Source organism: Phyllobates terribilis, unplaced genomic scaffold (assembly GCF_046119375.1).
Source record: "Phyllobates terribilis strain yellow unplaced genomic scaffold, ASM4611937v1 Scaffold_8__6_contigs__length_399053987, whole genome shotgun sequence".
Lineage (NCBI taxonomy): Eukaryota > Metazoa > Chordata > Amphibia > Anura > Dendrobatidae > Phyllobates > Phyllobates terribilis.
In genome coordinates, this window is record NW_027362768.1 from 168,010,514 (window position 1) to 168,031,173 (window position 20,660).

A 20,660-nucleotide genomic window follows, 5' to 3' on the forward strand; every position below is an offset into this window, starting at 1 on the left:
CAGTCTGCTATATACCCTGCCTGCCTGCCTATATCCACTGCCTGCCTGATATCTCTGCAGATGGATTAGTCCTCAGAAGGACTGCTAGTTGAGATGGATGTGTCTCTAATATAGTTTGGTTCACCTACACTAACTAGAAACAAGCAAATCTCTCCCTAGCTCAGCAGCACCTCTCCCTACACTGTCTGATTCCGGAGTGACTGTGACGAGCATGGCGGTGCTAGGTCTGATATAGACCTGATGACGCTGTGCGGCCAGCCAATCACTGTAATACCACAACCAACATGGCTATGGCATTACAGTGAGTGACAGGCAATCCCTGCATGTTGATTGGCGCTCTAAAGAGCGCCAAGCATGCAGGGAGGGGACCCGAGCTCCCGCCCGAGCAACCCAGAAATACTCGGCGAGCGCCGAGCTTCTCGAGCAGTGAGATGCTCGGGCGAGCACCGAGCAGTAGCGAGCATGCTCGCTCATCACTACCTGCCTGCAATTTCCATGACCTGATATAGCTCCAATTGGGGCAGGCTATTTTCTTAGATAGTGACTGTAGCATCTAATTGGTTAGACAGATCGGGTACTCTCTGTCATCTCATAGAAGTGATCATCTTGACAATCAAAATATATAAAATAAAATTATACTAATACATCCCACAGCTCGTTTGGGAAAAAAAAACAAGAAATCAAATCCATCAATACAAAAGTGAAAAAATGGGTCTATGGAATATAGCAGATGTTTCTTGAACGTTGTAAAATATAAACATAAGAAAAACTATTTAAATTTTCCATAACCTTACTGACCTGCAGAATAAAGTTAACATGTTGTTGGTGGCGGCTTTGAGGGTGTTGGGAGATCTGAAGCAGCTAATGGTTTTGTGGTTGTTGGAGATTCCGTAACTGTTGATGGCTCTGTGGTTGTTGGGGGTTCTGTAGTTGTTGGTGACTCTGTTGTTGATGGCTCTGTGGTTGTCTGAAGCTCAAAGGTTGCTGATGTCTCTGTGGTTGTTGGGAGTTCTGTAGTTGTCGATAGCTCTGTGGCTATTGGAGGTTCTGTAGTTGTCAGTGGCTCTGTGTTTGTTGGAAGTTCTGTAGCTGTTGGTGGCTCTGTAGTTGATGGAAGGGCTATAGTTGGTGCCTCTGAGGTTATTTCAGATGTTGTAGTTGTTGGAGAATCTGTTGTTGTTGGAGGCCTTGAGGTTGTTTGAAGATCTGTAGTTGATGATGGCTCTGTGGTTGTTGGAGATTCTGTAATTGTTTGTGGCTCTGTGGTTGTTGGAGGTTCTGTTGTTATTGGTTCTGTGGTTGTTTGAAGCTCTGAAGTTGTTGATGGCTCTGTGGTTGTTGGAGTTTCTGTAGTAGTTGCTGGCTCTGTGGTTTTAGGTGGCTCTGAAGTTGTTGATGGCTCTGTTGATGGAAGCTCTGTAGTTGATGGCTCTGTGGTTTTTGGAGGTTCTGAAGTTGCTGGTGGCTCTGTGGTTTTTGGAGGCTCTGTGGTTTTTGGAGGCTCTGTAATTGTTGGTGGCGCTGTGTTTATTTGAGGTTCTGCAGTTGTTGGTGGCTCTTTGGTTGCTGGAGGTTCTGAAGTTGTTAGTGGCTCAGTGGTTGTTGGAGGTTCTGTGGTTGTTGGAAGTTCTGTAGTTGTCGGTGGCTCTGTTTTTGTAGGTTCTGTAGTTGTTGTTAGCTCTGTAGTTGTTGGAGGTTCTGAAGTTGTTGGTGGCTCTGTGGTTGTTGAAGGTTCTGAAGTTGCTGGTGGCTCTGTGGTTGTTTGAAGCCCTATAGTTGTTGATGTCTCTGTGATTGTTAGTGGTTCTGTAGTTGTTGGTGGCTCTGTGGTTGTTTGAGGTTTTGTAGTTGTTGGTGGCTCTGTTGTTAGAAACTCTGTAGGTGGCGATGGCTCTGTGCTTGTTGGAGGTTCTGAAGTTACTGGTGGCTCTGTTGTTGGAAACTCTGTAGTTATTGATGGCTTTGATGGCTCTGTGGCTATTGGAGGTTCTGTAGTTGTCGGTTGCTCTGTGTTTTTTGGAAGTTCTGTAGCTGTTGGTGGCTCTGTAGTTGATGGAAGGTCTATAGTTGGTGCCTCTGAGGTTATTTCAAATTTTGTAGTTTTTGGAGGTTCTGTTGTTGTTGGAGGCCTTGAGGTTGTTTGATGATCTGTAGTTGATGATGGCTCTGTGGTTGTTGCAGATTCTGTAACTGTTAGTGACTCTGTGGTTGTTGGAGGTTCTGTAGTTGTTATTGGCTCTGTGGTTGTTTGAAGCTCTGAAGTTGTTGATGGCTCTGTGGTTGTTGGAGTTTCTGTAGTAGCTCCTGGCTCTGTGGTTTTAGGTGGCCCTGAAGTTGTTGATGGCTCTGTTGTTGATGGAAGCTCTATAGTTGATGGCTCTGTGGTTGTTGGAGTTTCTGAAGTTGCTGGTGGCTCTGTGGTTTTTGGAGGCTCTGTAGTTGTTGGTGGCTCTGTGTTTATTTGAGGTTCTGCAGTTGTTGGTGGCTCTTTGGATGCTGGAGGTTCTGAAGTTGTTAGTGGCTCAGTTGTTGTTGGTGGCTCTTTGGATGCTGGAGGTTCTGAAGCTGTTAGTGTCTCAGTGGTTGCTGGAGGATCTGTGGTTGTTGGAAGTTCTGTAGTTGCTGGTGGCTCTGTAGTTGCTTTAAGGTTAATAGTTGTTGGTGCCTCTGTAGTTATTTCAGATTTTGTAGTTGTTGGAGGATCTGTTGTTGTTTGTGGCTTTGATGTTATTGGAATATCTGTAGTTGATGATGGCTTTGTGGTTGTTGAAGATTCTGTAATTGTTCCTGGCTCTGCAGTTGTTGGAGATTCTGAATTGGTTATTGACTCTGTGGTTGTTTGAAGCTCTGTAGTTGTTGCGGGCTCTGTGGTTTTAGGAGGTTCTGTAGTTGCTGGTAGCTCTGTGGTTGTTGGAAGCTCTGTAGTTGTTGATGGCTCTGTGGTTGTTAAAGGATCTGTAGTTGTTGGTGGTTTTGTGGTTGTTGGCAGTTCTGAAGTTGTCGGTGGATCTGTTTTTGTAGGTTCTGTAGTTGTTGCGGGCTCTGTAGTTGTTAGAGGTTCTGAAATGGTTGGTGGCTCTGTGGTTGTTGTAAGCTCTATAGTTGTTAATGGCTCTGTGGTTGTTGGAGGTTCTGAAGTTGCTGGTGGCTCTGTGGTTGTAGGAGGTTCTGAAGTTGTTGGTGGCTCTGTAGTTGCTGTAAGGTCAATAGTTGTTGGTGCCTCTGTAGTTATTTCAGATTTTGTAGTTGTTGGAGGATCTGTTATTGTTGATGGCTTTGAAGTTGTTGGGAGATCTGTAGTTGTTGATGGCTTTGTGGTTGTTGGAGATTCCTTAATTGTTTGTGGCTCTGTGGTTATTGGGGGTTCTGTATTTATTGATTCTCTGGTTGTTTGAAACTCTGTAGTTGTTGCTGGCTCTGTGGTTTTAGGAGGTCCTGTATTTGTTGATGGCTCTGTGGTTGTTGGAGGATCTGTAGTTGTTTGTGGCTCGATGGTTGTTGGAAGTTCTATAGTTGTCAGTGGCTCTGTTGTTGTAGGTTCTGTAGTTGTTGCTGGCTCTGTAGTTGTTGGAGGTTCTGAAGTTGTTGGTGGCTCTGTGGTTGTTGTAAGCTCTGCAGTTACTAATGGCTCTGTGATTGTTGGAGGTTCTGAAGTTGCTGGTGGCTCTGTGGTTGTTGGAAGCTCGGTAGTTGTTGATGTCTCTGTGATTGTTGGTGGTTCTGTGGTTGTTGGTGGCTCTGTGGCTGTTGGTGGCTCTGTGGTTGTTGGAGGTTCTGAAGTTGTTGGTGGCTCTGTAGTTTCTGGGAGGTCAATAGTTGTTGGTGCCTCTGTAGTTATTTCAGATTTTGTAGTTGTTGGAGGATCTTTTGTTGTTGATGACTTTGAGCTTGTTGGAAGGTCTGTAGTTGTTGATGGCTTTGTGGTTGTTGGAGATTCCATAATTGTTTGTGGCTCTGCGGTTATTGGAGGTTCTGTAGTTATTGGTTCTCCGGTTGTTTGAAACTCTGTAGTTGTTGATGATTTAATGGTTGTTGGAGGTTCTGAAGTTGTTGGTGGCACTGTGTTTTTTGAAGGTTCTGAAGTTTCTGGTGCCTCAGTGGTTGTTTGAAGCTCTAAGGTTGTTAGTGGCTCTGTGGTTGTTGGAGGTTCTGTAGTTGTTGGTGGCTCTGTTGGTGTAAGCTTTGTATTTGTTGATGGCTCTGTGGTTTTTGGAGGTTCTGGAGTTGTTGCTGACTCTGTAGTTGTAGGAGGCTCTGTAGTTTGTGGTTCTGTAGTTGCTGGAAGGTGTATAGTTGTTGGTGCCTCTGTGGTTATTTCAGAGTTTGTAGTTGTTGGTGGCACTGTGGTTAGAGATTCTGTAGTTGCTGGTAGCTTTAAGGTTGCTGGAAGCTCTGTAGTTATTAGAGGTTCTGAAGTTGTTGGAGACTGTGTGGTTGTTGAAAGTTCAGTAGTTGTTGATGACTCCGTGGTTGTTGCAGGTTCCGTAGTTAGTGGCGCTGTGCTTGTTGGAGGTTCTGCAGTTTTTGGTGGCTCTGTTGTCAGAGCTTCTGTATTTGTTAGTGACTTTGTGGTTGTTGCAGCTTCAGTAATTTTTTGTGGCTCTGTTGTTGTTGGAAGCTTTGTAATTGCTGGTGGCTCTGTTGTTGTTGGCTCTGAGGTTGTTAAAGGTTTTGTAGTCGTTGGTATAGTTGATGTTATAGGAGGTTCTGAAGTTGTTTGTGCCTCAATACTTGTTAAAAACTGCATTGTTGGCATAATACTTGTTATTGAAGCAGGAGTGGTTGTATTTAGACTTATTGTTTCACCTTGAGAATGAAATAAATATATGTCAGTGTTATAACATTGGTTGGAAAAAAAACAGCAGATTCATTAGCAAATTCATCTCTTGAAAACATTTTTATTTTCAGAGAAACCAAAAGATATTTACAGGACACGTTAGAACCTATTCAATATTAAGAAGCAAACGCATTTTTTGTTTTTTTATTCTTAAGCCTGACCCAAAATACAACCCTTGCGTTATCTCCACACACAGTTTTCTTTAAATAGATTTTTGGTATTGGAAACTTGCCCCTTTTTCTAATGGGAAAACCAAACTGCTTTTTATATTGCACATTATTTAGACATGGTTTTGAGAGTCATACTGCAGAAAAAAGTTACATCACTTAGTGTTACACTTTACATTAATTTCAAAAGACAGCAAAAATAAAAGTGCAGAAAAAAGTCTTAAAAATCGTGCCAAAAAACCCATCAAAAGCAGTATCAGAACTGAAAACCTTATTGAAAAAATACTTGAATTTCTGACGTGTATGTCTTTTAAAAACCACATCGTATTTTTCACCCTAATATACAGGTGCATCTCACAAAATTAGAATATCCTCAAAAATGTAATTTATTTCAGTTCTTCAATACAAAAAGTGAAACTCAAATATTATATAGAGTCATTACAAACAGAGTGATCTATTTCAAGTGTTTATTTCTGTTAATGTTGATGATTATGGCTTACAGCCAATGAATGCGCAAAAGTCATTATTTCAGTAAATTTTAAGTATTAGCAAAAAACACCTGCAAAGGCTTTGTAAGCGTTTAAAAAGGTCCCTTAGTCTGTTTCAGTAGGATCCACAATCATGGGGAAGACTACTGACTAGACAGATGTCCGGAAGGCAGTCATTGACACACTCCACAAGGTCCCAGAGTTCCAATTTTCTTTTGGAAATCAAGGTCCCAGAGTCTGTAGGAATCCGGAAATTTTAGAACACTTCATGCTTCCCTCTGCCGACAAGGTTTTTGGAGATGGAAATGTCATTCTCCAGCAGGACTTGCCACCTGTCCACACTGCCAAAAGTACCAATACCTGGTTTAAAAACAACAGTATCACTGTGCTTGATTGGCCAGCAAATTCGACTGACCTTAACCCCATAGAGAATCTATTATAGAGAATCTATGGGGTATTGTCAAGAGGAAGATGAGAGATACCAGACCCAACAATGCAGACGAGCTGAAGGCTGCTATCAAAGCAACCTGGGCTTCCATAACACCTCAGCAGTGCCACAGGCTGATCGCCTCCATGCCACATTGCCGCATTGATGCAGTAATTGATGCAAAAGGAGCCCGACCAAGTATTGAGGGCATTTACTGAACAGACATTTCAGTAGGCCAAAATTTCAGATTTTAAAAACATTTTTCATGCTGTTGTTATAAAGTATTCTAATTTACTGAAATAATGACTTTTGTGTTTTCATGGGCTGTAAGCCATAATCATCAACATTTACAGAAATAAACACTTGAAATAGATCACTCTGTCTGTAATGACTTTATATAATATATGAGTTTCACTTTTTGTATTGAAGAACTGAAATAAATTAACTTTTTGATGATATTTTAATTTAGTGAGATGCACCTGTATATATTAAGCCATAGAAACAAAAATATGTGTGTTAGCAAAAAATTATGGAATAATTGCAGTAATTTTATGATGCAAGTTGGCACACTTTCCAAAGGTCTCAATGTGGTTTATTGGCACTTCCACTGGCACTCAGCAGATGTGGAAAACCCCAATGCTCCTCCCCTACTACCTATCTCTTGGCTCTCATGGGGATATTTAATTTCTTATATGGCTATTAATATGAACTAATCACTCACCTGCGGATTCAACACTCAGAGCATCCAACAACAAGTCTGCTAGAACAGAATTAATTGTTTTTAACAGTTCATATATTTGTCTAATCAGATCTTCTGATAAAGGAACTTGCGTCCCGTTCTTAAACACCAGCAACATGTTCACAACCACAGATCCACTCCTAAACAAAGAATACAATGTCACATAAATAAGTAGCAATATTGTGCTGATCAGTGCAACAAGTGGTGTGTCATAAGACTACGTGCCCGCGATCATGAAGAGAAGTGTTTTGGACGCACCTGAGCCGCCTCCACAATGCTACGTTCTACATTACAAGCACAGTGGATGGATTTACAGAAATTTTATGCCCACTGTGCTTCTATTTAACTCTGCGTAAACTCCACCGGGATGCGGGTTTACGAGCCGCAGCATGTTAATCTCTGCAGCGGAGACGCTAGTTTCCACTACAGAAATTTCCACAATAGAATGTCATTAGATGCGGTAAATCTGCATAGTTCACTGAACACATACTGATTTAACTGCATGATTAGAACGCTGCTCTTCCTGATCTTGGGCACATAGCCTAAGGCTATGTGCCCACGTTGCATTTATGAAGCAGAAAATTTCTGCTGCATAAATGCAAGTCCTCTCCCGGAAAAACGCATGCGGAATTCCGCACGCGTTTATCGCGCATTTTTCGCGCGTTTATCACGCGTTTTCCACATGCGGAATTGCCTTGCGTTTTTTATGCATTGGACTAAGGTAATTCCGCTTGCGGAAACGCAAAATTAAATGACATGCTGCGGATTTTTGAACGCGGCATAAACGCTGCGGAAAAATCCGCAGCATGTGCATAGAACTTGCGGAATCCCATTGGGGACCATGGGGTGCGGATTACCATGCGTTTTTCAAGCGTTTACGCTGCGGAAATTCCGCAGCATATACGCTTGAAAAATGCTACGTGGGCACACAGCCTTAGTCTTCAGGCAAACCTACTGCATTATCATCATTATTTACCATTTCAATATTTGGCTCCGTTAGGTGTGTAGTTAGAATCATAACCCATGCCATATTATTATAACATGAAGCTTACTGTATGTATCAATATCTAGAGTTCCCCTTATGTCTTATATGAAGATAATGATCTGAATTTTAAATACAGTGAGCATCATGACAGCATGATCTTTAACCCCTTAAGCCCCGCGGGTGGTTTGCACGTTAATGACCGGGCCAATTTTTACAATTCTGACCACTGTCACTTTATGAGGTAATTACTCTGGAACGCTTCAACGGATCCGCCTGATTCTGAGATTGTTTTTTCGTGACATATTGTACTTCATGACTGTGGAAAAATTTCTTCGATATCACTTGCGTTTATTTGTGAAAAAAATGGCAATTTGGCGAAAATTTTGAAAATTTTGCAATTTTCAAAATTTGAATTTTTAAGCCCTGAAATCAGAGCGATATGTCACACAAAAGAGTTAATAAATAACATTTCCAACATGTCTACTTTACATCAGCACAATTTTGGAACCAAAATTTTTTTTTGTTAGGGAGCTATAAGGGTTAAAAGTTGACCAGCGATTTCTCATTTTTCCAACAAAATTTACAAAACCATTTTTTTAGGGACCACATCACATTTGAAGTCACTTGGAGAGGTCTTTATGACAGAAAATACCCAAAAGTGACACCATTCTAAAAACTGCACCCCTCAAGGTGCTCAAAACCACATTCAAGAACTTTATTAACCCTTCAGGTGCTTCACAGGAATTTTTTGAATGTGGAAGAAAAAAATGAACATTTAACTTTTTTCACAAAAATGTTACTTTAGACCCAATTTTTTTTTTTTTCACAGGGGTAACAAGAAAAAATGGACCCCAAAATTTGTTGTGCAATTTCCCCTGGGCACGCAGATACCCAATATTTGGGGAAAAAACACTGTTTGGGCGCACGGCAGGGCTCGGAAGGGAAGGAGCGCCATTTGACTTTTTGATTGTAAAATTTGCTTGAATAATTAGCGGACGCCATGTTGTGTTTGGAGAGCCCCTGTGTGCCCAAACTTTGGAGCTCCCCCACAAGTGACCCCATTTTGGAAACTAGACCCCCCAAGGCACCTTTATAGATGCATAGTGAGCACTTGGAACCCCCAGGTGCTTCACAAATTGATTCGTAAAAATGAAAAAGTGAAAAAAAAAACACTTTTTCATTTTTACGAATCAATTTGTGAAGCACCTAGGGGTTCCAAGTGCTCACTATGCATCTAGATAGGTGCCTTGGGGGGTCTAGTTTCCAAAATGGGGTCACTTGTGGGGGAGCTCCAATGTTTGGGCACACAGGGACTCTCTAAATGCAACATGGTATCCGCTAACAAATTGAATGGAAAATCGGCTCAAATTGTTAGCGGACACCACATTGCGTTTGGAGAGCCCCTCTGTGCCCAAACTTTGGAGCTCCCCCACAAGTGACCCCATTTTGGAAACTAGACCCCCCAAGGCACCTTTATAGATGCTTTGTGAGCACTTGGAACCCCCAGGTGCTTCACAAATTGATTCGTAAAAATGAAAAAGTGAAAAAAAAAACACTTTTTCATTTTTACGAATCAATTTGTGAAGCACCTAGGGGTTCCAAGTGCTCACTATGCATATAGATAGGTGCCTTGGGGGGTCTAGTTTCCAAAATGGGGTCACTTGTGGGGGATCTCCAATGTTTGGGCACACAGGGACTCTCTAAATGCAACATGGTATCCGCTAACAAATTGAATGGAAAATCGGCTCAAATTGTTAGCGGACACCACATTGCGTTTGGAGAGCCCCTCTGTGCCCAAACTTTGGAGCTTCCCCACAAGTGACCCCATTTTGGAAACTAGACCCCCCAAGGCACCTTTCTAGATGCATAGTGAGCACTTGGAACCCCCGGGTGCTTCACAAATTGATTCGTAAAAATGAAAAAGTGAAAAAAAAAACACTTTTTCATTTTTATGAATCAATTTGTGAAGCACCTGGGGTTCCAAGTGCTCACTATGCATCTAGATAGGTGCCTTGGGGGGTCTAGTTTCCAAAATGGGGTCACTTGTGGGGGAGCTCCAATGTTTGGGCACACAGGGACTCTCCAAATGCAACATGATATCCGCTAACAAATTGAGCCGACAATTTGTTAGCGGATATCATGTTGCATTTGGAGAGTCCCTGTGTGCCCAAACATTGGAGCTCCCCCACAAGTGACCCCATTTTGGAAACTAGACCCCCCATGGCACCTATCTAGATTTATAGTGAGCACTTGGAACCCCAGGTGCTTCCCAAATTGATTCATAAAAATGAAAAAGTATTTTTTTTTTCACTTTTTCATTTTTACGAATCAATTTGTGAAGCACCTGGGGGTTCCAAGTGCTCACTATGCATCTAGATAGGTGCCTTGGGGGTCTAGTTTCCAAAATGGGGTCAATTGTGGGGGAGCTCCAAAGTTTGGGCACACAGGGGCTTTCCAAACGCAACATGGTGTCCGCTAACAATTTGAGCCGACAATTTGTTAGCGGATATCATGTTGCATTTGGAGAGTCCCTGTGTGCCCAAACATTGGAGCTCCCCCACAAGTGACCCCATTTTGGAAACTAGACCCCCCAAGGCACCTATCTAGATTCATAGTGAGCACTTGGAACCCCAGGTGCTTCACAAATTGATTCATAAAAATGAAAAAGTGTTTTTTTTTTCACTTTTTCATTTTTACGAATCAATTTGTGAAGCACCTGGGGGTTCCAAGTGCTCACTATGCATCTAGATTGGTGCCTTGGGGGGTCTAGTTTCCAAAATGCGGTCACTTGTGGGGGAGCTCCAATGTTTGGGCACACAGGGGCCCTCCAAACGCCACATGGCGTCCGCTAACAATTTGAGCCGATTTTCCATTCAATTTGTTAGCGGACACCATGTCGCGTTTGGAGAGCCCGTGATGTGCCTAAACAGTGGAGCTCCCCCACAAGTGTCCCCATTTTGGAAACTATACCCCTCAAGGATTTTATTAAGGTGTATAGTGAACATTTTGAACCCAGAGGTACGGCACAGAATTTGTTTACATTAGGTCATCATATTGAATAAGTTATCATTATTCTTGAGCGCAAGTGCTCGCTACTTGAGTTTGCATCGGGTACTCAGGTATGCACCATGTACAGCGTGTGCTCGAGTGACATGCTCGAGTCCCTGCTCCGCATGTTTCACGGTTATTAGACACCCAAAAAAAAACATGCGGGGATCGCTCGTGCATGGCAGGCAATCCCCGTAAAGTTTTTTGGCCGCGAAGCATATGGGGCAGAGACTCGAGCATGTCACTCAAATACCCACGATACTCAATGCATACCAGAGCACCCGATGCAAACTCAAGTAGCGAGCACTTGCTCTCAACACTAGTCACCATATCGTCATCTTTTTTTCTTACTTTTGAAAAAAATCCCAACCCCAGCCCTAACCCTAGCACAACCCTAGCCCTAGCACAACCCTAGCTCTAGCACAACCCTAGCCCCAGCACAACCCTAGCCCCAGCACAACCCTAGCCCCAGCACAGCCCTAGCCCCAAACCCAGCCCTAACCCTAGCCCAATCCTAACCCAAGAGTTTATTTTTGACGCTGTTCCTTGTGCGGTATAAGTGATTAGACGACTTTATTCTTCGGGTCGGTGTGATTACAGCAATGCCAGAATCATATGGGGTTTTTATGACTGACAGCTGTCACACACTAAAAGACGCATTTTTTGTAAAATCTAGTTTTTGCATCGCCATATTTTGAGAGCTATAATTTTTCCAGATTTTGGCAGACAGTCATGTGACGGCTCGTTTTTTGCGGGATGACTTGACGTTGTTATTGGTGCCATTTTCAGGCACGTGACATTTTTTGATCGCTTTCTATTCCGATTTTTGGGAGGCAGAATAAACAAAAACCAACAATTCAGGAATTGTTTTTTTTTTTTTTTTTTATTCTGTTCCGCGTGTGGTAAAATTGATGAGGTATCTTTATTCTTCGGGTCAGTACGTTTACAGCGGTACCACATTTGTATCATTTTTCTATGTATTGGCGCTTATACACAATAAAAGCTATTTTATAGAAAAAAAATATTTTTTAGCATCGCTTTATTCTGAGAGCTGTATGGTGGCTTGTTTTTTGCGGGACGAGATGACGTTTTCAGCGGTATCATTTTTATCTATATACGTCTTTTTGATCGCGTGTTATTCTACTTTTTGTTTGGCGGTATGGTGATAAAGCATTGTTTTTTGCTTCGTTTTTTTTTTTTTTTTTACCGTGTTCACTGAAGGGGTTAACTAGCGGGACAGTTTTATAGGTCAGGTTGTTCCGGACGCGGCGATACCAAATATGTATACTTTTATTGTTTTTTTTGTTTTTTTTTATAATAATATTTATTGATGGGTACATTATATTTTTATTTTTGGTGGATTATTTTTTTTTATTTTTTTTTAATATTTTTGCAAATTTTTTTTTTATTTCTTTTTCCACTTTCACACAGTTTATACACTTTATTACTTTGTCCCACTCTGGGACTTTCACTTTTTTTTCTTTGATCGCCTGCATGGCACAGGAATGCAGCACCATCCCTATGCCATGCAAGCTGTCAGAAATGCACAGTGTGAAGATTGCTTGGAGATGCACTGCGCATGTCCAAGCAATCTTCCTGCTGTCTGGTGACCCGGATGTTGTCATGACGACATCGGGTCGTCATGGCAACACCCGGGAAGCCTTTGCAGACTGCGCTGGAAACCGGAAGAGGAGGTGAGTATCGGCGATCACCTCCCCTTGCCCCCGCAATGCCGCGATCAACTTCAATCGCAGCATCGCGGGGGTTAATGTGCTGGGAGCGGTGCAGGACCACTCCCTGCACATAGTACCGGGTGTCAGCTGTGACAATCAGCTGACACCCGGCGGCGATCGCGCCTGCACAGCCTGGGTGCGCGCGTGATCGCCATGACGTACTAATACGGGTCTGGCTCTTAAGTCCCAGGGCACAGACGCGTATTAGTACGGCAAATGTTGTTAAGGGGTTAAAGGGGCACTCTATTGAATTTACGCTTGTAACAGCAGATGGTATAGAAGTTGTATACCTGAGGCCTCATATTGGAGGGTGCCTAAGGATACTGCTACCATATTAAATAGCAAACGTACTATAAGCAGCATGTGATCACTGCGGGTCCTCATTACAGATTTTGTATTGAGACTAGTGATGGGAGAACACTAAAATGCTCGGGTACTCGTTGCTCGGGTCGAGCACATTGGAATACTCAGGTGCTCGACCCGAGTAACGAGCCCAATGTAAGTCTATGGGAAACTAGAGCATTTTTCAGGCGGCTACCCCCGGCGGTCTGCCGAAGGCCTAAAAATTGCCCAAATTGATGGGAACAGTGCTCAAATGACATGGGAACAGCATGGGGAAGACCCCTGGAAGCATTTCTGACTCCCAGGTCACTTCTGTCAACAACGTTGTCAGAGTTTTACGCCACTTTTACGGACTCACAATAAAACATACAAAAACTAAACCAAAATGGATTTTCCTGGGAAATATGTTAAGGAACATGCTTTCCAGGGTAATGACTTGTATATAAAGCAAAATAAATAATCAAAAACAAAAATGCTCCTCCACACCTTGGGCTATGTTCACACGTAGCATTTTTGATACGTTTTTTCACTTTTGCATTGCTTTCAACCATGACAAATGCATTCACCAGGAAATGTCACTTTAACATTTTACAACCTTATCTGGCCATGGGGTGTGTGAGATATCATCAGACACATCGTCTTTCATTTATGAAGGAGGGACTCTGAAATTCACAAAGCCTATTTTTATAGGGCCATCAGGTGGTCTTTACTATTCTTAAAGGACCAGCAGTCGGCCTTCACTATTCTTAGAGAGCCATCAGCCGGCTATGTTTCATTGTTCCCATTACTAAAGAATGGGTCTCCTATACTGTTATTGCATATGCAGTGAGTGCCAGAGCTGCCCAAAATTCGGATACACCCCAATACCCCTTTGAAAAGACTTAGAGGAGGGCCTCCTGAAAACAATGTTCCCATTATTAGGAAGCAGGTCTCCCATTGTGTTTGCTTATGCAATGAATGCAAGGGTTGCTAAAAATTTGGAGGCACTCCAATGCCCCTTGGAAGAGACGCAGAGGGCCTCATGAAAAAATGTTCCCATTATTAGTAAGTGGGTCTCCCATAGTGTTGACCTATGCAGTGAATGCAAGGGTTGCCAAAAATTTGGAGGCACTTCAATGCCCCTTGGAAGAGACATGGAGGTCAGAGAGCCTCCTCAAAACAATGTTCTCATTATTAGGAAGTGGGTCTCCCATAGTGCTGGCCTATGCAGTGAATGCAGGGGTTGCCAAAAATTTGCAGGCACTCCAATGCCCCTTGGAAGAGACGTAGAGGAGGGCCTCCTGAAAACAATGTTCCCATTATTAGGAAGTGGGTCTCCCATTGTGTTTGCCTATGCAGTGAATGCAAGTGTTGCCAAAAATTTGGAGGTACTCCAATGCCCCTTGGAAGAGACGCAGAGGGCCTCATGAAAAAATGTTCCCATTATTAGGAAGTGGGTCTCCCATAGTGTTGACCTATGCAGAGAATGCAAGGGTTGCCAAAAATTTGGAGGCACTTCAATGCCCCTTGGAAGAGACATGGAGGTCAGAGAGCCTCCTCAAAACAATGTTCCCATTATTAGAAAGTGGGTCTCCCATTGTGTTTGCCTATGCAGTGAATGCAAGGGCTGCCAAAAATTGGGAGGCACTCCAATGCCCCTTGGAAGAGACATGGAGGAGGGCCTCATAAAAAAAATGTTCCCATTAGAAAGGAGCGGGCCTCCTATACTTGTAATGCCCATGCACTAAGTATATGGGCTGACAAATATTTACTCCTCGGGGGTATACATTAACTGTATAATTTTTTTTTATGGGCATCATAAACACCCTTTCAAAAAATTATGTGGGTGTTACATCACGGACCACGGTCACCCTGGTGATATGGTGTTGGAGGATGAGGAGAAGGAGGAGGACAAGTGCAAATAGCCAAAATCAGGAAGCGTATACCCATATCTGGGTGTAAAAAGGTGCATGGGAATACATCTCCCAAGAAAAGGCACTGGATTTGAGTTTATGTTACGCTGCTATCATTCGGTGGTGTTGAGAAGTCTGGCCCAATCCAGCCCTTGTTCATTTTTATAAGAGTCAGTCTGTCAGCATTTTCAGTTGACAGGCGGATGTGCTTATCAGTAATAATTCCACCAGCGGCACTAAAAACCTGCTCTGATAAAATGCTGGTGGCAGGGCAGACCAGGACCACCAAGGCATAGAGAGCCAGTTCATTCCACATATTCAGCTTGGATACCCAATAATTATAAGGCACAGACGAATCACGGAGGACGTTGGTACAGTCGGCAAGGTACTCCCTCAGCATCTTCCCAAACTTTGCACTCCTTGTGAGAGTACCCCGCACCTCAGGGCTTGTGCAATGGGAGGGGCTGAGAAAATTCTCCCAGAACTTTGACAGTGTTCCCCTGCCTCTGCTAAATTGAAGTTGTGTCTCTCTCGCCTGTACTCCCTGGTTGTCCAACGAAGTGTGCCCTCTGCCGCCAGCATTTTCAGATGGGAATTTTTTTAATAGTTCCGCAACAAGGTCCTTCTTGTACAGCCCCATTTTTGAAGAGCTGTCCGCCTCAGGAATAAAAGATATAAGGTTCTCCTTATAGCGTGGGCCTAGAAGTGTCACCAACCAGTAATGACTGTCACCGAAAATTTTGAGAATGCGAGGGTCATGGGAAAGGCAGCGTAACATAAACTCAGCCATGCGTGCCAGACTACTAACAGGCAAGACTTCCGTGTCCTCACCAAGATGATGACTGACCATGCTCTCCTTCTCCTCCTCTCTGTTCTCTGGCCGTCCACGCTGAACAGACGGTATGACAGATGTGCAGGTAGTACCGTCTATAGCGCATGAAACTAACTCCTGTTCTTCCTCCTCCTCTTCCTCATTGTCACCCAATCCACGTTGGGATGAGATGAGGCTGGGCTGTGTGTAATCACCCTGTATGGTTCCTTGCTCCATCTCATCGTGCTCCGCCTGCAATTCATCCTCTTTGATTGTGAGCAGAGAGCATTTCAGAAGACAGAGAAGTGGGATAGTGACGCTAATTATGGCGTCATCGCTGCTCACCATCTTGGTGGAGTCCTCAAAGTTTTGGAGGATGGTACATATGTCTGACATCCATGTCCACTCCTGAGGTCTTATGTGTGGAGTCTGAACTGAATACCGACGGCCTGGTTGATGCTGGTACTCAACAACTGCCTTCTTCTGCTCACAAATCCTTCCCAACATCTGCAGTGTAGAGTTCCAACTCGTGGGGACTTCACACACCAGTCTGTGTGCTGCAAACGCTGCTGAAACATGGCAAGGGCGGCGGAAGCTGTAGGTAACTTTCTAAAATGGGCACACAGGCGGCATACTTTAACAAGCAGATTCGGCAGCTCCGGGTAGGATTTGAGAAACCGCTGAACCACGAGGTTAAGCACATGGGCCAGGCAAGGTATGTGTATGAGCTCGCCTCGCCTCAGAGCCACGACCAGGTTCCGGCCATTGTCATACATGACCATGCCAGGTTGTAGGTTCAGCTGTGTGAGCCACAGATCTGCCTGCTCTTTCAGAGCTGTCCACAACTCTTCAGCATTGTGCGGTTTGTCACCTAAGCATATTAGCTTCAGCACAGCCTGTTGCCGCTTGGCCGAGGCAGTGCTGCAGTGCTTCCAGCTTGTGACTGATGTGGTCATTTCAGAGATGGAGGTTAAAGAGGAGGAGGAGGACATGGACGTGCTTCCTGATGCTGCTACTTGAGCGTGTGCAATGACAGGTGCAGGGCAGGAGGCATCTTCGCATGCACCATGGACAGGGGATTGTCTTGCATACACAACAGCGGAATAAGCAATGGTGCCATCGTAGACACTGTTCCTGGACCCTGGGGTTCGGCCCACAAAGTTGGGTGCTTTGCTGCCATGTGCCTGATCATGCTGATGGTGGTCAGGCTGGTCGTTTTGCCACCCCTGCTGATGCTGGCCTGGTAAGTGGTGCAAATGGCCTTTTTGGGGTTATTGGCAGAGTTTTTCAAAAACAACAAGACTCGGGAAGACCTAACAGTTGTACTGGCAACTTCCTTCGTGTTGGTGTTATGGGGAACGGTTGCCTGCCTTCTGTCTGCGGCCACCACACTGCTTCATCCTGCCTGTTGGGGTGCTCTGCCTCCCTCCCCTTGTGTGCTGCTGTCCTCGCTCTGCATGTCCTCCTGCCAGGTTGGGTCAGTTACTATATCATCCACCACCTCGTCTTCCACTTCTGCACCCTGGTCCTCCTCCGGACTTTTTGGCAATTGTGTCTCATCATCGTCCACCTCTTGTGACACTTTCCCACCGCCGCCTTTGTGTGACCGTGGCTGCTCAAATATTTGTTCATTGCTACATGCGATCTCCTCTTGCCCCACTTAAAATGGACCGGGCGAGAGGCCCGAATCTATAAATGGAAAAGTGAACAGCTCTTCAGAGTGTCCAAGTGTGGGATCAGTTGTCTCTGGACACTCGGCATGGTGGGACGAAGGAGCATCAGGGTGAGGAATATGCGGTCCAGACTCACATCTACTGAGACTTGACCGTGTGGAAGACAGGGTGGTGGTGGTGGTGGCTAAGTGACTGGAAGCATTATCCGCTATCCAACCAACAACCTTTTGACACTGCTCTGTGTTCAATAGTAGTGTGCTGCGGTCCCCTAGGAATTGGAACAGGAAGGTTGGGCGAGAAGATGTGGGTGTTTGTTGTGGCACAATTTCAGCTTGCCCACGGCCTTGTCCTCGGCCTCTGCATGCACCATCTCCATCACGTCCAGTTCCCCGTCCTGTGCCACGCGCCTTGCCCATTTTAAATGGAGGCCAATATCTTTCATGCTCACTACAAATGACTGAGTTTGGAGCGAACTTATATGTCATCCGTGTGACGGAGAAAACACAGTTTTAAATAGCTGGATTTCTAGCGCTGTAATATGGAAAGGACCAAGCTGTATTCTGAAGTGCCAACAAGCAAATGGCACAGAAAAATGCAAATAATGAGGATTAAGATCCAAAAAAAAGTATTCCTGGCCCCTGAGACCTGGGCCTTTATATAGAAATATCTAACAGCAGCAGAAGGCAGAATTGAAATGGAGCCTCTAGTGCTATATGCACTGCAGTCTGCTATATACACTGCCTGCCTATACACCCTGCCTGCCTGATATCTCTGCAGATGGATTAGTCCTCAGAAGGACTGTTTGTCAAGATGGATATGTCTAATGTATGTTTTTTCTCCCTACACTACCTAATACACAAGCAAATCTCTCCTTGACGCAGCAGCAGCTCTCCCTACACTGTCTGATCTGGAGTGACTGTGACGAGCATGGCGGCGCCAGGTCTGATATACACCTGATGACTCTGTGCGGCTAGCCAATCACTGTAATGCCACAACCACCATGGCTGCGGCATTACAATGAGTGGCAGGCAATCGCTGCATGTTGATTGGCGCTTTTTAAGAGCGCTAAACATGCAGGGAGGGGACCTGAGCATCTCGCAAGTACTCAGTGAGCTCCCGGCATCTCGAGTACTGAGACTTGCGAGTATGCTCGCTCATCACTAATTGAGACCCAATATACCTCTCTGTATACTGTAAGTATGTAGAGGATATATACCTGTATTCAAAAACAGTAGAACTTCATACATTTCCAAGGTTTGATAACAGGGTCCTATACAGTAAAATTACTAGAATACTAGATATCATGCGACTTCTGGCTACTTCCCCACTTATTCCCCCCTAACAGTGTATTATGGGTGCATTTGTGTACCTGTATTATATCGCAGGTTTAAGGATCCACATTGACAGCTTCAAATATCCATATTGAAGCTTGCATCCTTACAGCCATGGTTGGGCTGGGAATTGCATCCAAAATACAAGTGCACAAATGTGTAGGTAATATAGTCATCTGAAACTAATCTGTGATATATTTTTTTTAATTCAGTTTTAGTATTAACAGTAATTTCAAGTTAACCATTTTTTTTACCTTTTTCAACTGTAATTATTATGTGAACAGTGTACTGGTGGGTGTGAATATACCTATAAGGAGAAAATTATAAATAGATTCCAGGAAAAATATAAAATCACTTGTCATTTTGATATTCCTGGTAATGTGACATGCAGACGTAGTGTTGTTGCAGAGTGTGACATGCAGAAGTAGTGCTGTTGCTTTAAAACCATTCAGCAACTATTAGAAGTAACACAAGCACATGAGACAGGAAGTGTTGTGCCACAGAAGCATCCAGCAACTAGAGGGGTTAGCACAGTCACAGGAGAAGGGGAGTGTTTTAGCAGAACCCCAGGGGGGTTGTGGGGAAGTTGTTTATTGTCTGGCTGGAGCCAAAGAGAAAGGTGGTGTGTGTGTTCTGTATTCCACAGAAGCGCACCTGCAAGTGAAAAGGATTCAAGTCAGGAATGAAGCTAAACACAGGTCAGGTAGAGTTCCCGAACTAACAGTACAGAGTATTGTCAAGCAGAAAGATAAGGACTGGAAGAAATGGTGTCACAGGGATCATCTCCCACAGCAAACCCTCCCCCCTCCTCCATCTCACTGTACTATAAAGAATGCTGTGTTCATTAATGTGCCTTTGCATTAGAACTATGCTGTCCTGTACTACTGGGAAGACTGTGAACTGCTGTGCTGCTAAGGAAACTGTACTGTTTGTCACTGGAGCCTATTGCTCATAAGGCTTAACTTGCACTGGCCATGCGGCTTCTTATCAAATGCTACTGTTCTACCGTTTATGAGGACTCTTGTCAATTGTCTGGGCAGCAAGTGAAACAACTTACGTGTCTGTGCCTGAGGGTCAATACCCCTCTGTTCCTGAGAGAAGCTGCAGCATATGGTCTATATCTGAGTAACAAATCCCCCAGGATTCCAAAGAATTCAGGTAACCTGTCTTGCCCCTATCTGAATCTAGTGGCGTGGGCGTAACATTGGTGGCCAGTACGGGGAGTCCTGAGTGGAAATTAGCGTGTTGAGGGAGAAGAGGAAAAGTGTCTGGAAAAACACAGGAGCACAGCATCTCAACTCAACATTGCTACACCAGGTAAGGGGGACCAACCCTAAAGAAAAACTCACTAGCAGCAATGGATGTGGAAATACAAAAGGACAGAATTAGTGAGCTGCTTCATCAGTTAACCTGTGAAGAATTGAGAACAGTAGCAGAAAATATAAAGATGTCAGTACAACAGATTTCCAAAGCACACAACCGTAGGCAACTGTTAGCTGCCATTAATGCAAAAATGGATGAGCTGGAGGAGAAAGAAACTGAAACCGTCATGGGGACATTCCTCCAGGGACTAACACAGTTTCTAACCAGGTTGAAGTTGAAGGATGGAGGAGCGGCACCAATTACCAAAAGCGGGAATCTCCATCCGTAGACAGAACTACAGGCATTGAATGAACAATTCAAAGTCCTAACAACAGCCCTGCAGGAATCGACCAAAACCTCTGAATGGGTGATAGACTCAGACAGGATCTTTAACCTGCTTGGGTTAGATAAATCAGGGAGACAGTCCTCGCTAACACCACAAATCACCATAAGGAAAGAATTCAAGATCCTGGGACAGATTGGAGAGTATGAACTGAAAGAGAGACTGTCTTATATAAACTTGTTGCACCAGATCAATGCTGGCTTACAGAAAGGCTACCAGCTAGATGAGATCGTTGAGGGGGTGGTGAAAGCGATCAGCCCAGGACTGAACCTCCGTAGTATGCTAGAAATGAAAAGTCAATTGACCTTGCAACAGTTGAAGATGATTTTAAAAGGGCACTATAAAGAAGAGAGTACTTAAGAATTGTTCCACCAACTCATTAACCTCTCACAGAAAAATAATGAATCACCCCAAAATTTCTTGTTCAGAGCAATTGAACTCAAGGATAGACTGTTGTTTGCATCCAGAGATGTAGAAGCGGA

At 44.0% G+C, this 20,660-nt stretch overlaps 1 protein-coding gene across 1 annotated transcript in view; it reads right to left on the bottom strand.

The window, feature by feature from the left end:
* LOC141157717 (uncharacterized) overlaps nucleotides 1-20,660 on the bottom strand; it is a 99,170-nt gene that overhangs the window by 54,551 nt on the left and 23,959 nt on the right. Inside the window, exons 4-5 of the mRNA XM_073645263.1 lie at nucleotides 6,641-6,798; nucleotides 817-4,806 (exon numbers count right to left, since the gene is read on the bottom strand). Of these exons, the coding sequence (XP_073501364.1) occupies nucleotides 817-4,806; nucleotides 6,641-6,798 (4,148 nt within the window). The remainder of the gene's footprint in view (nucleotides 1-816; nucleotides 4,807-6,640; nucleotides 6,799-20,660) is intronic.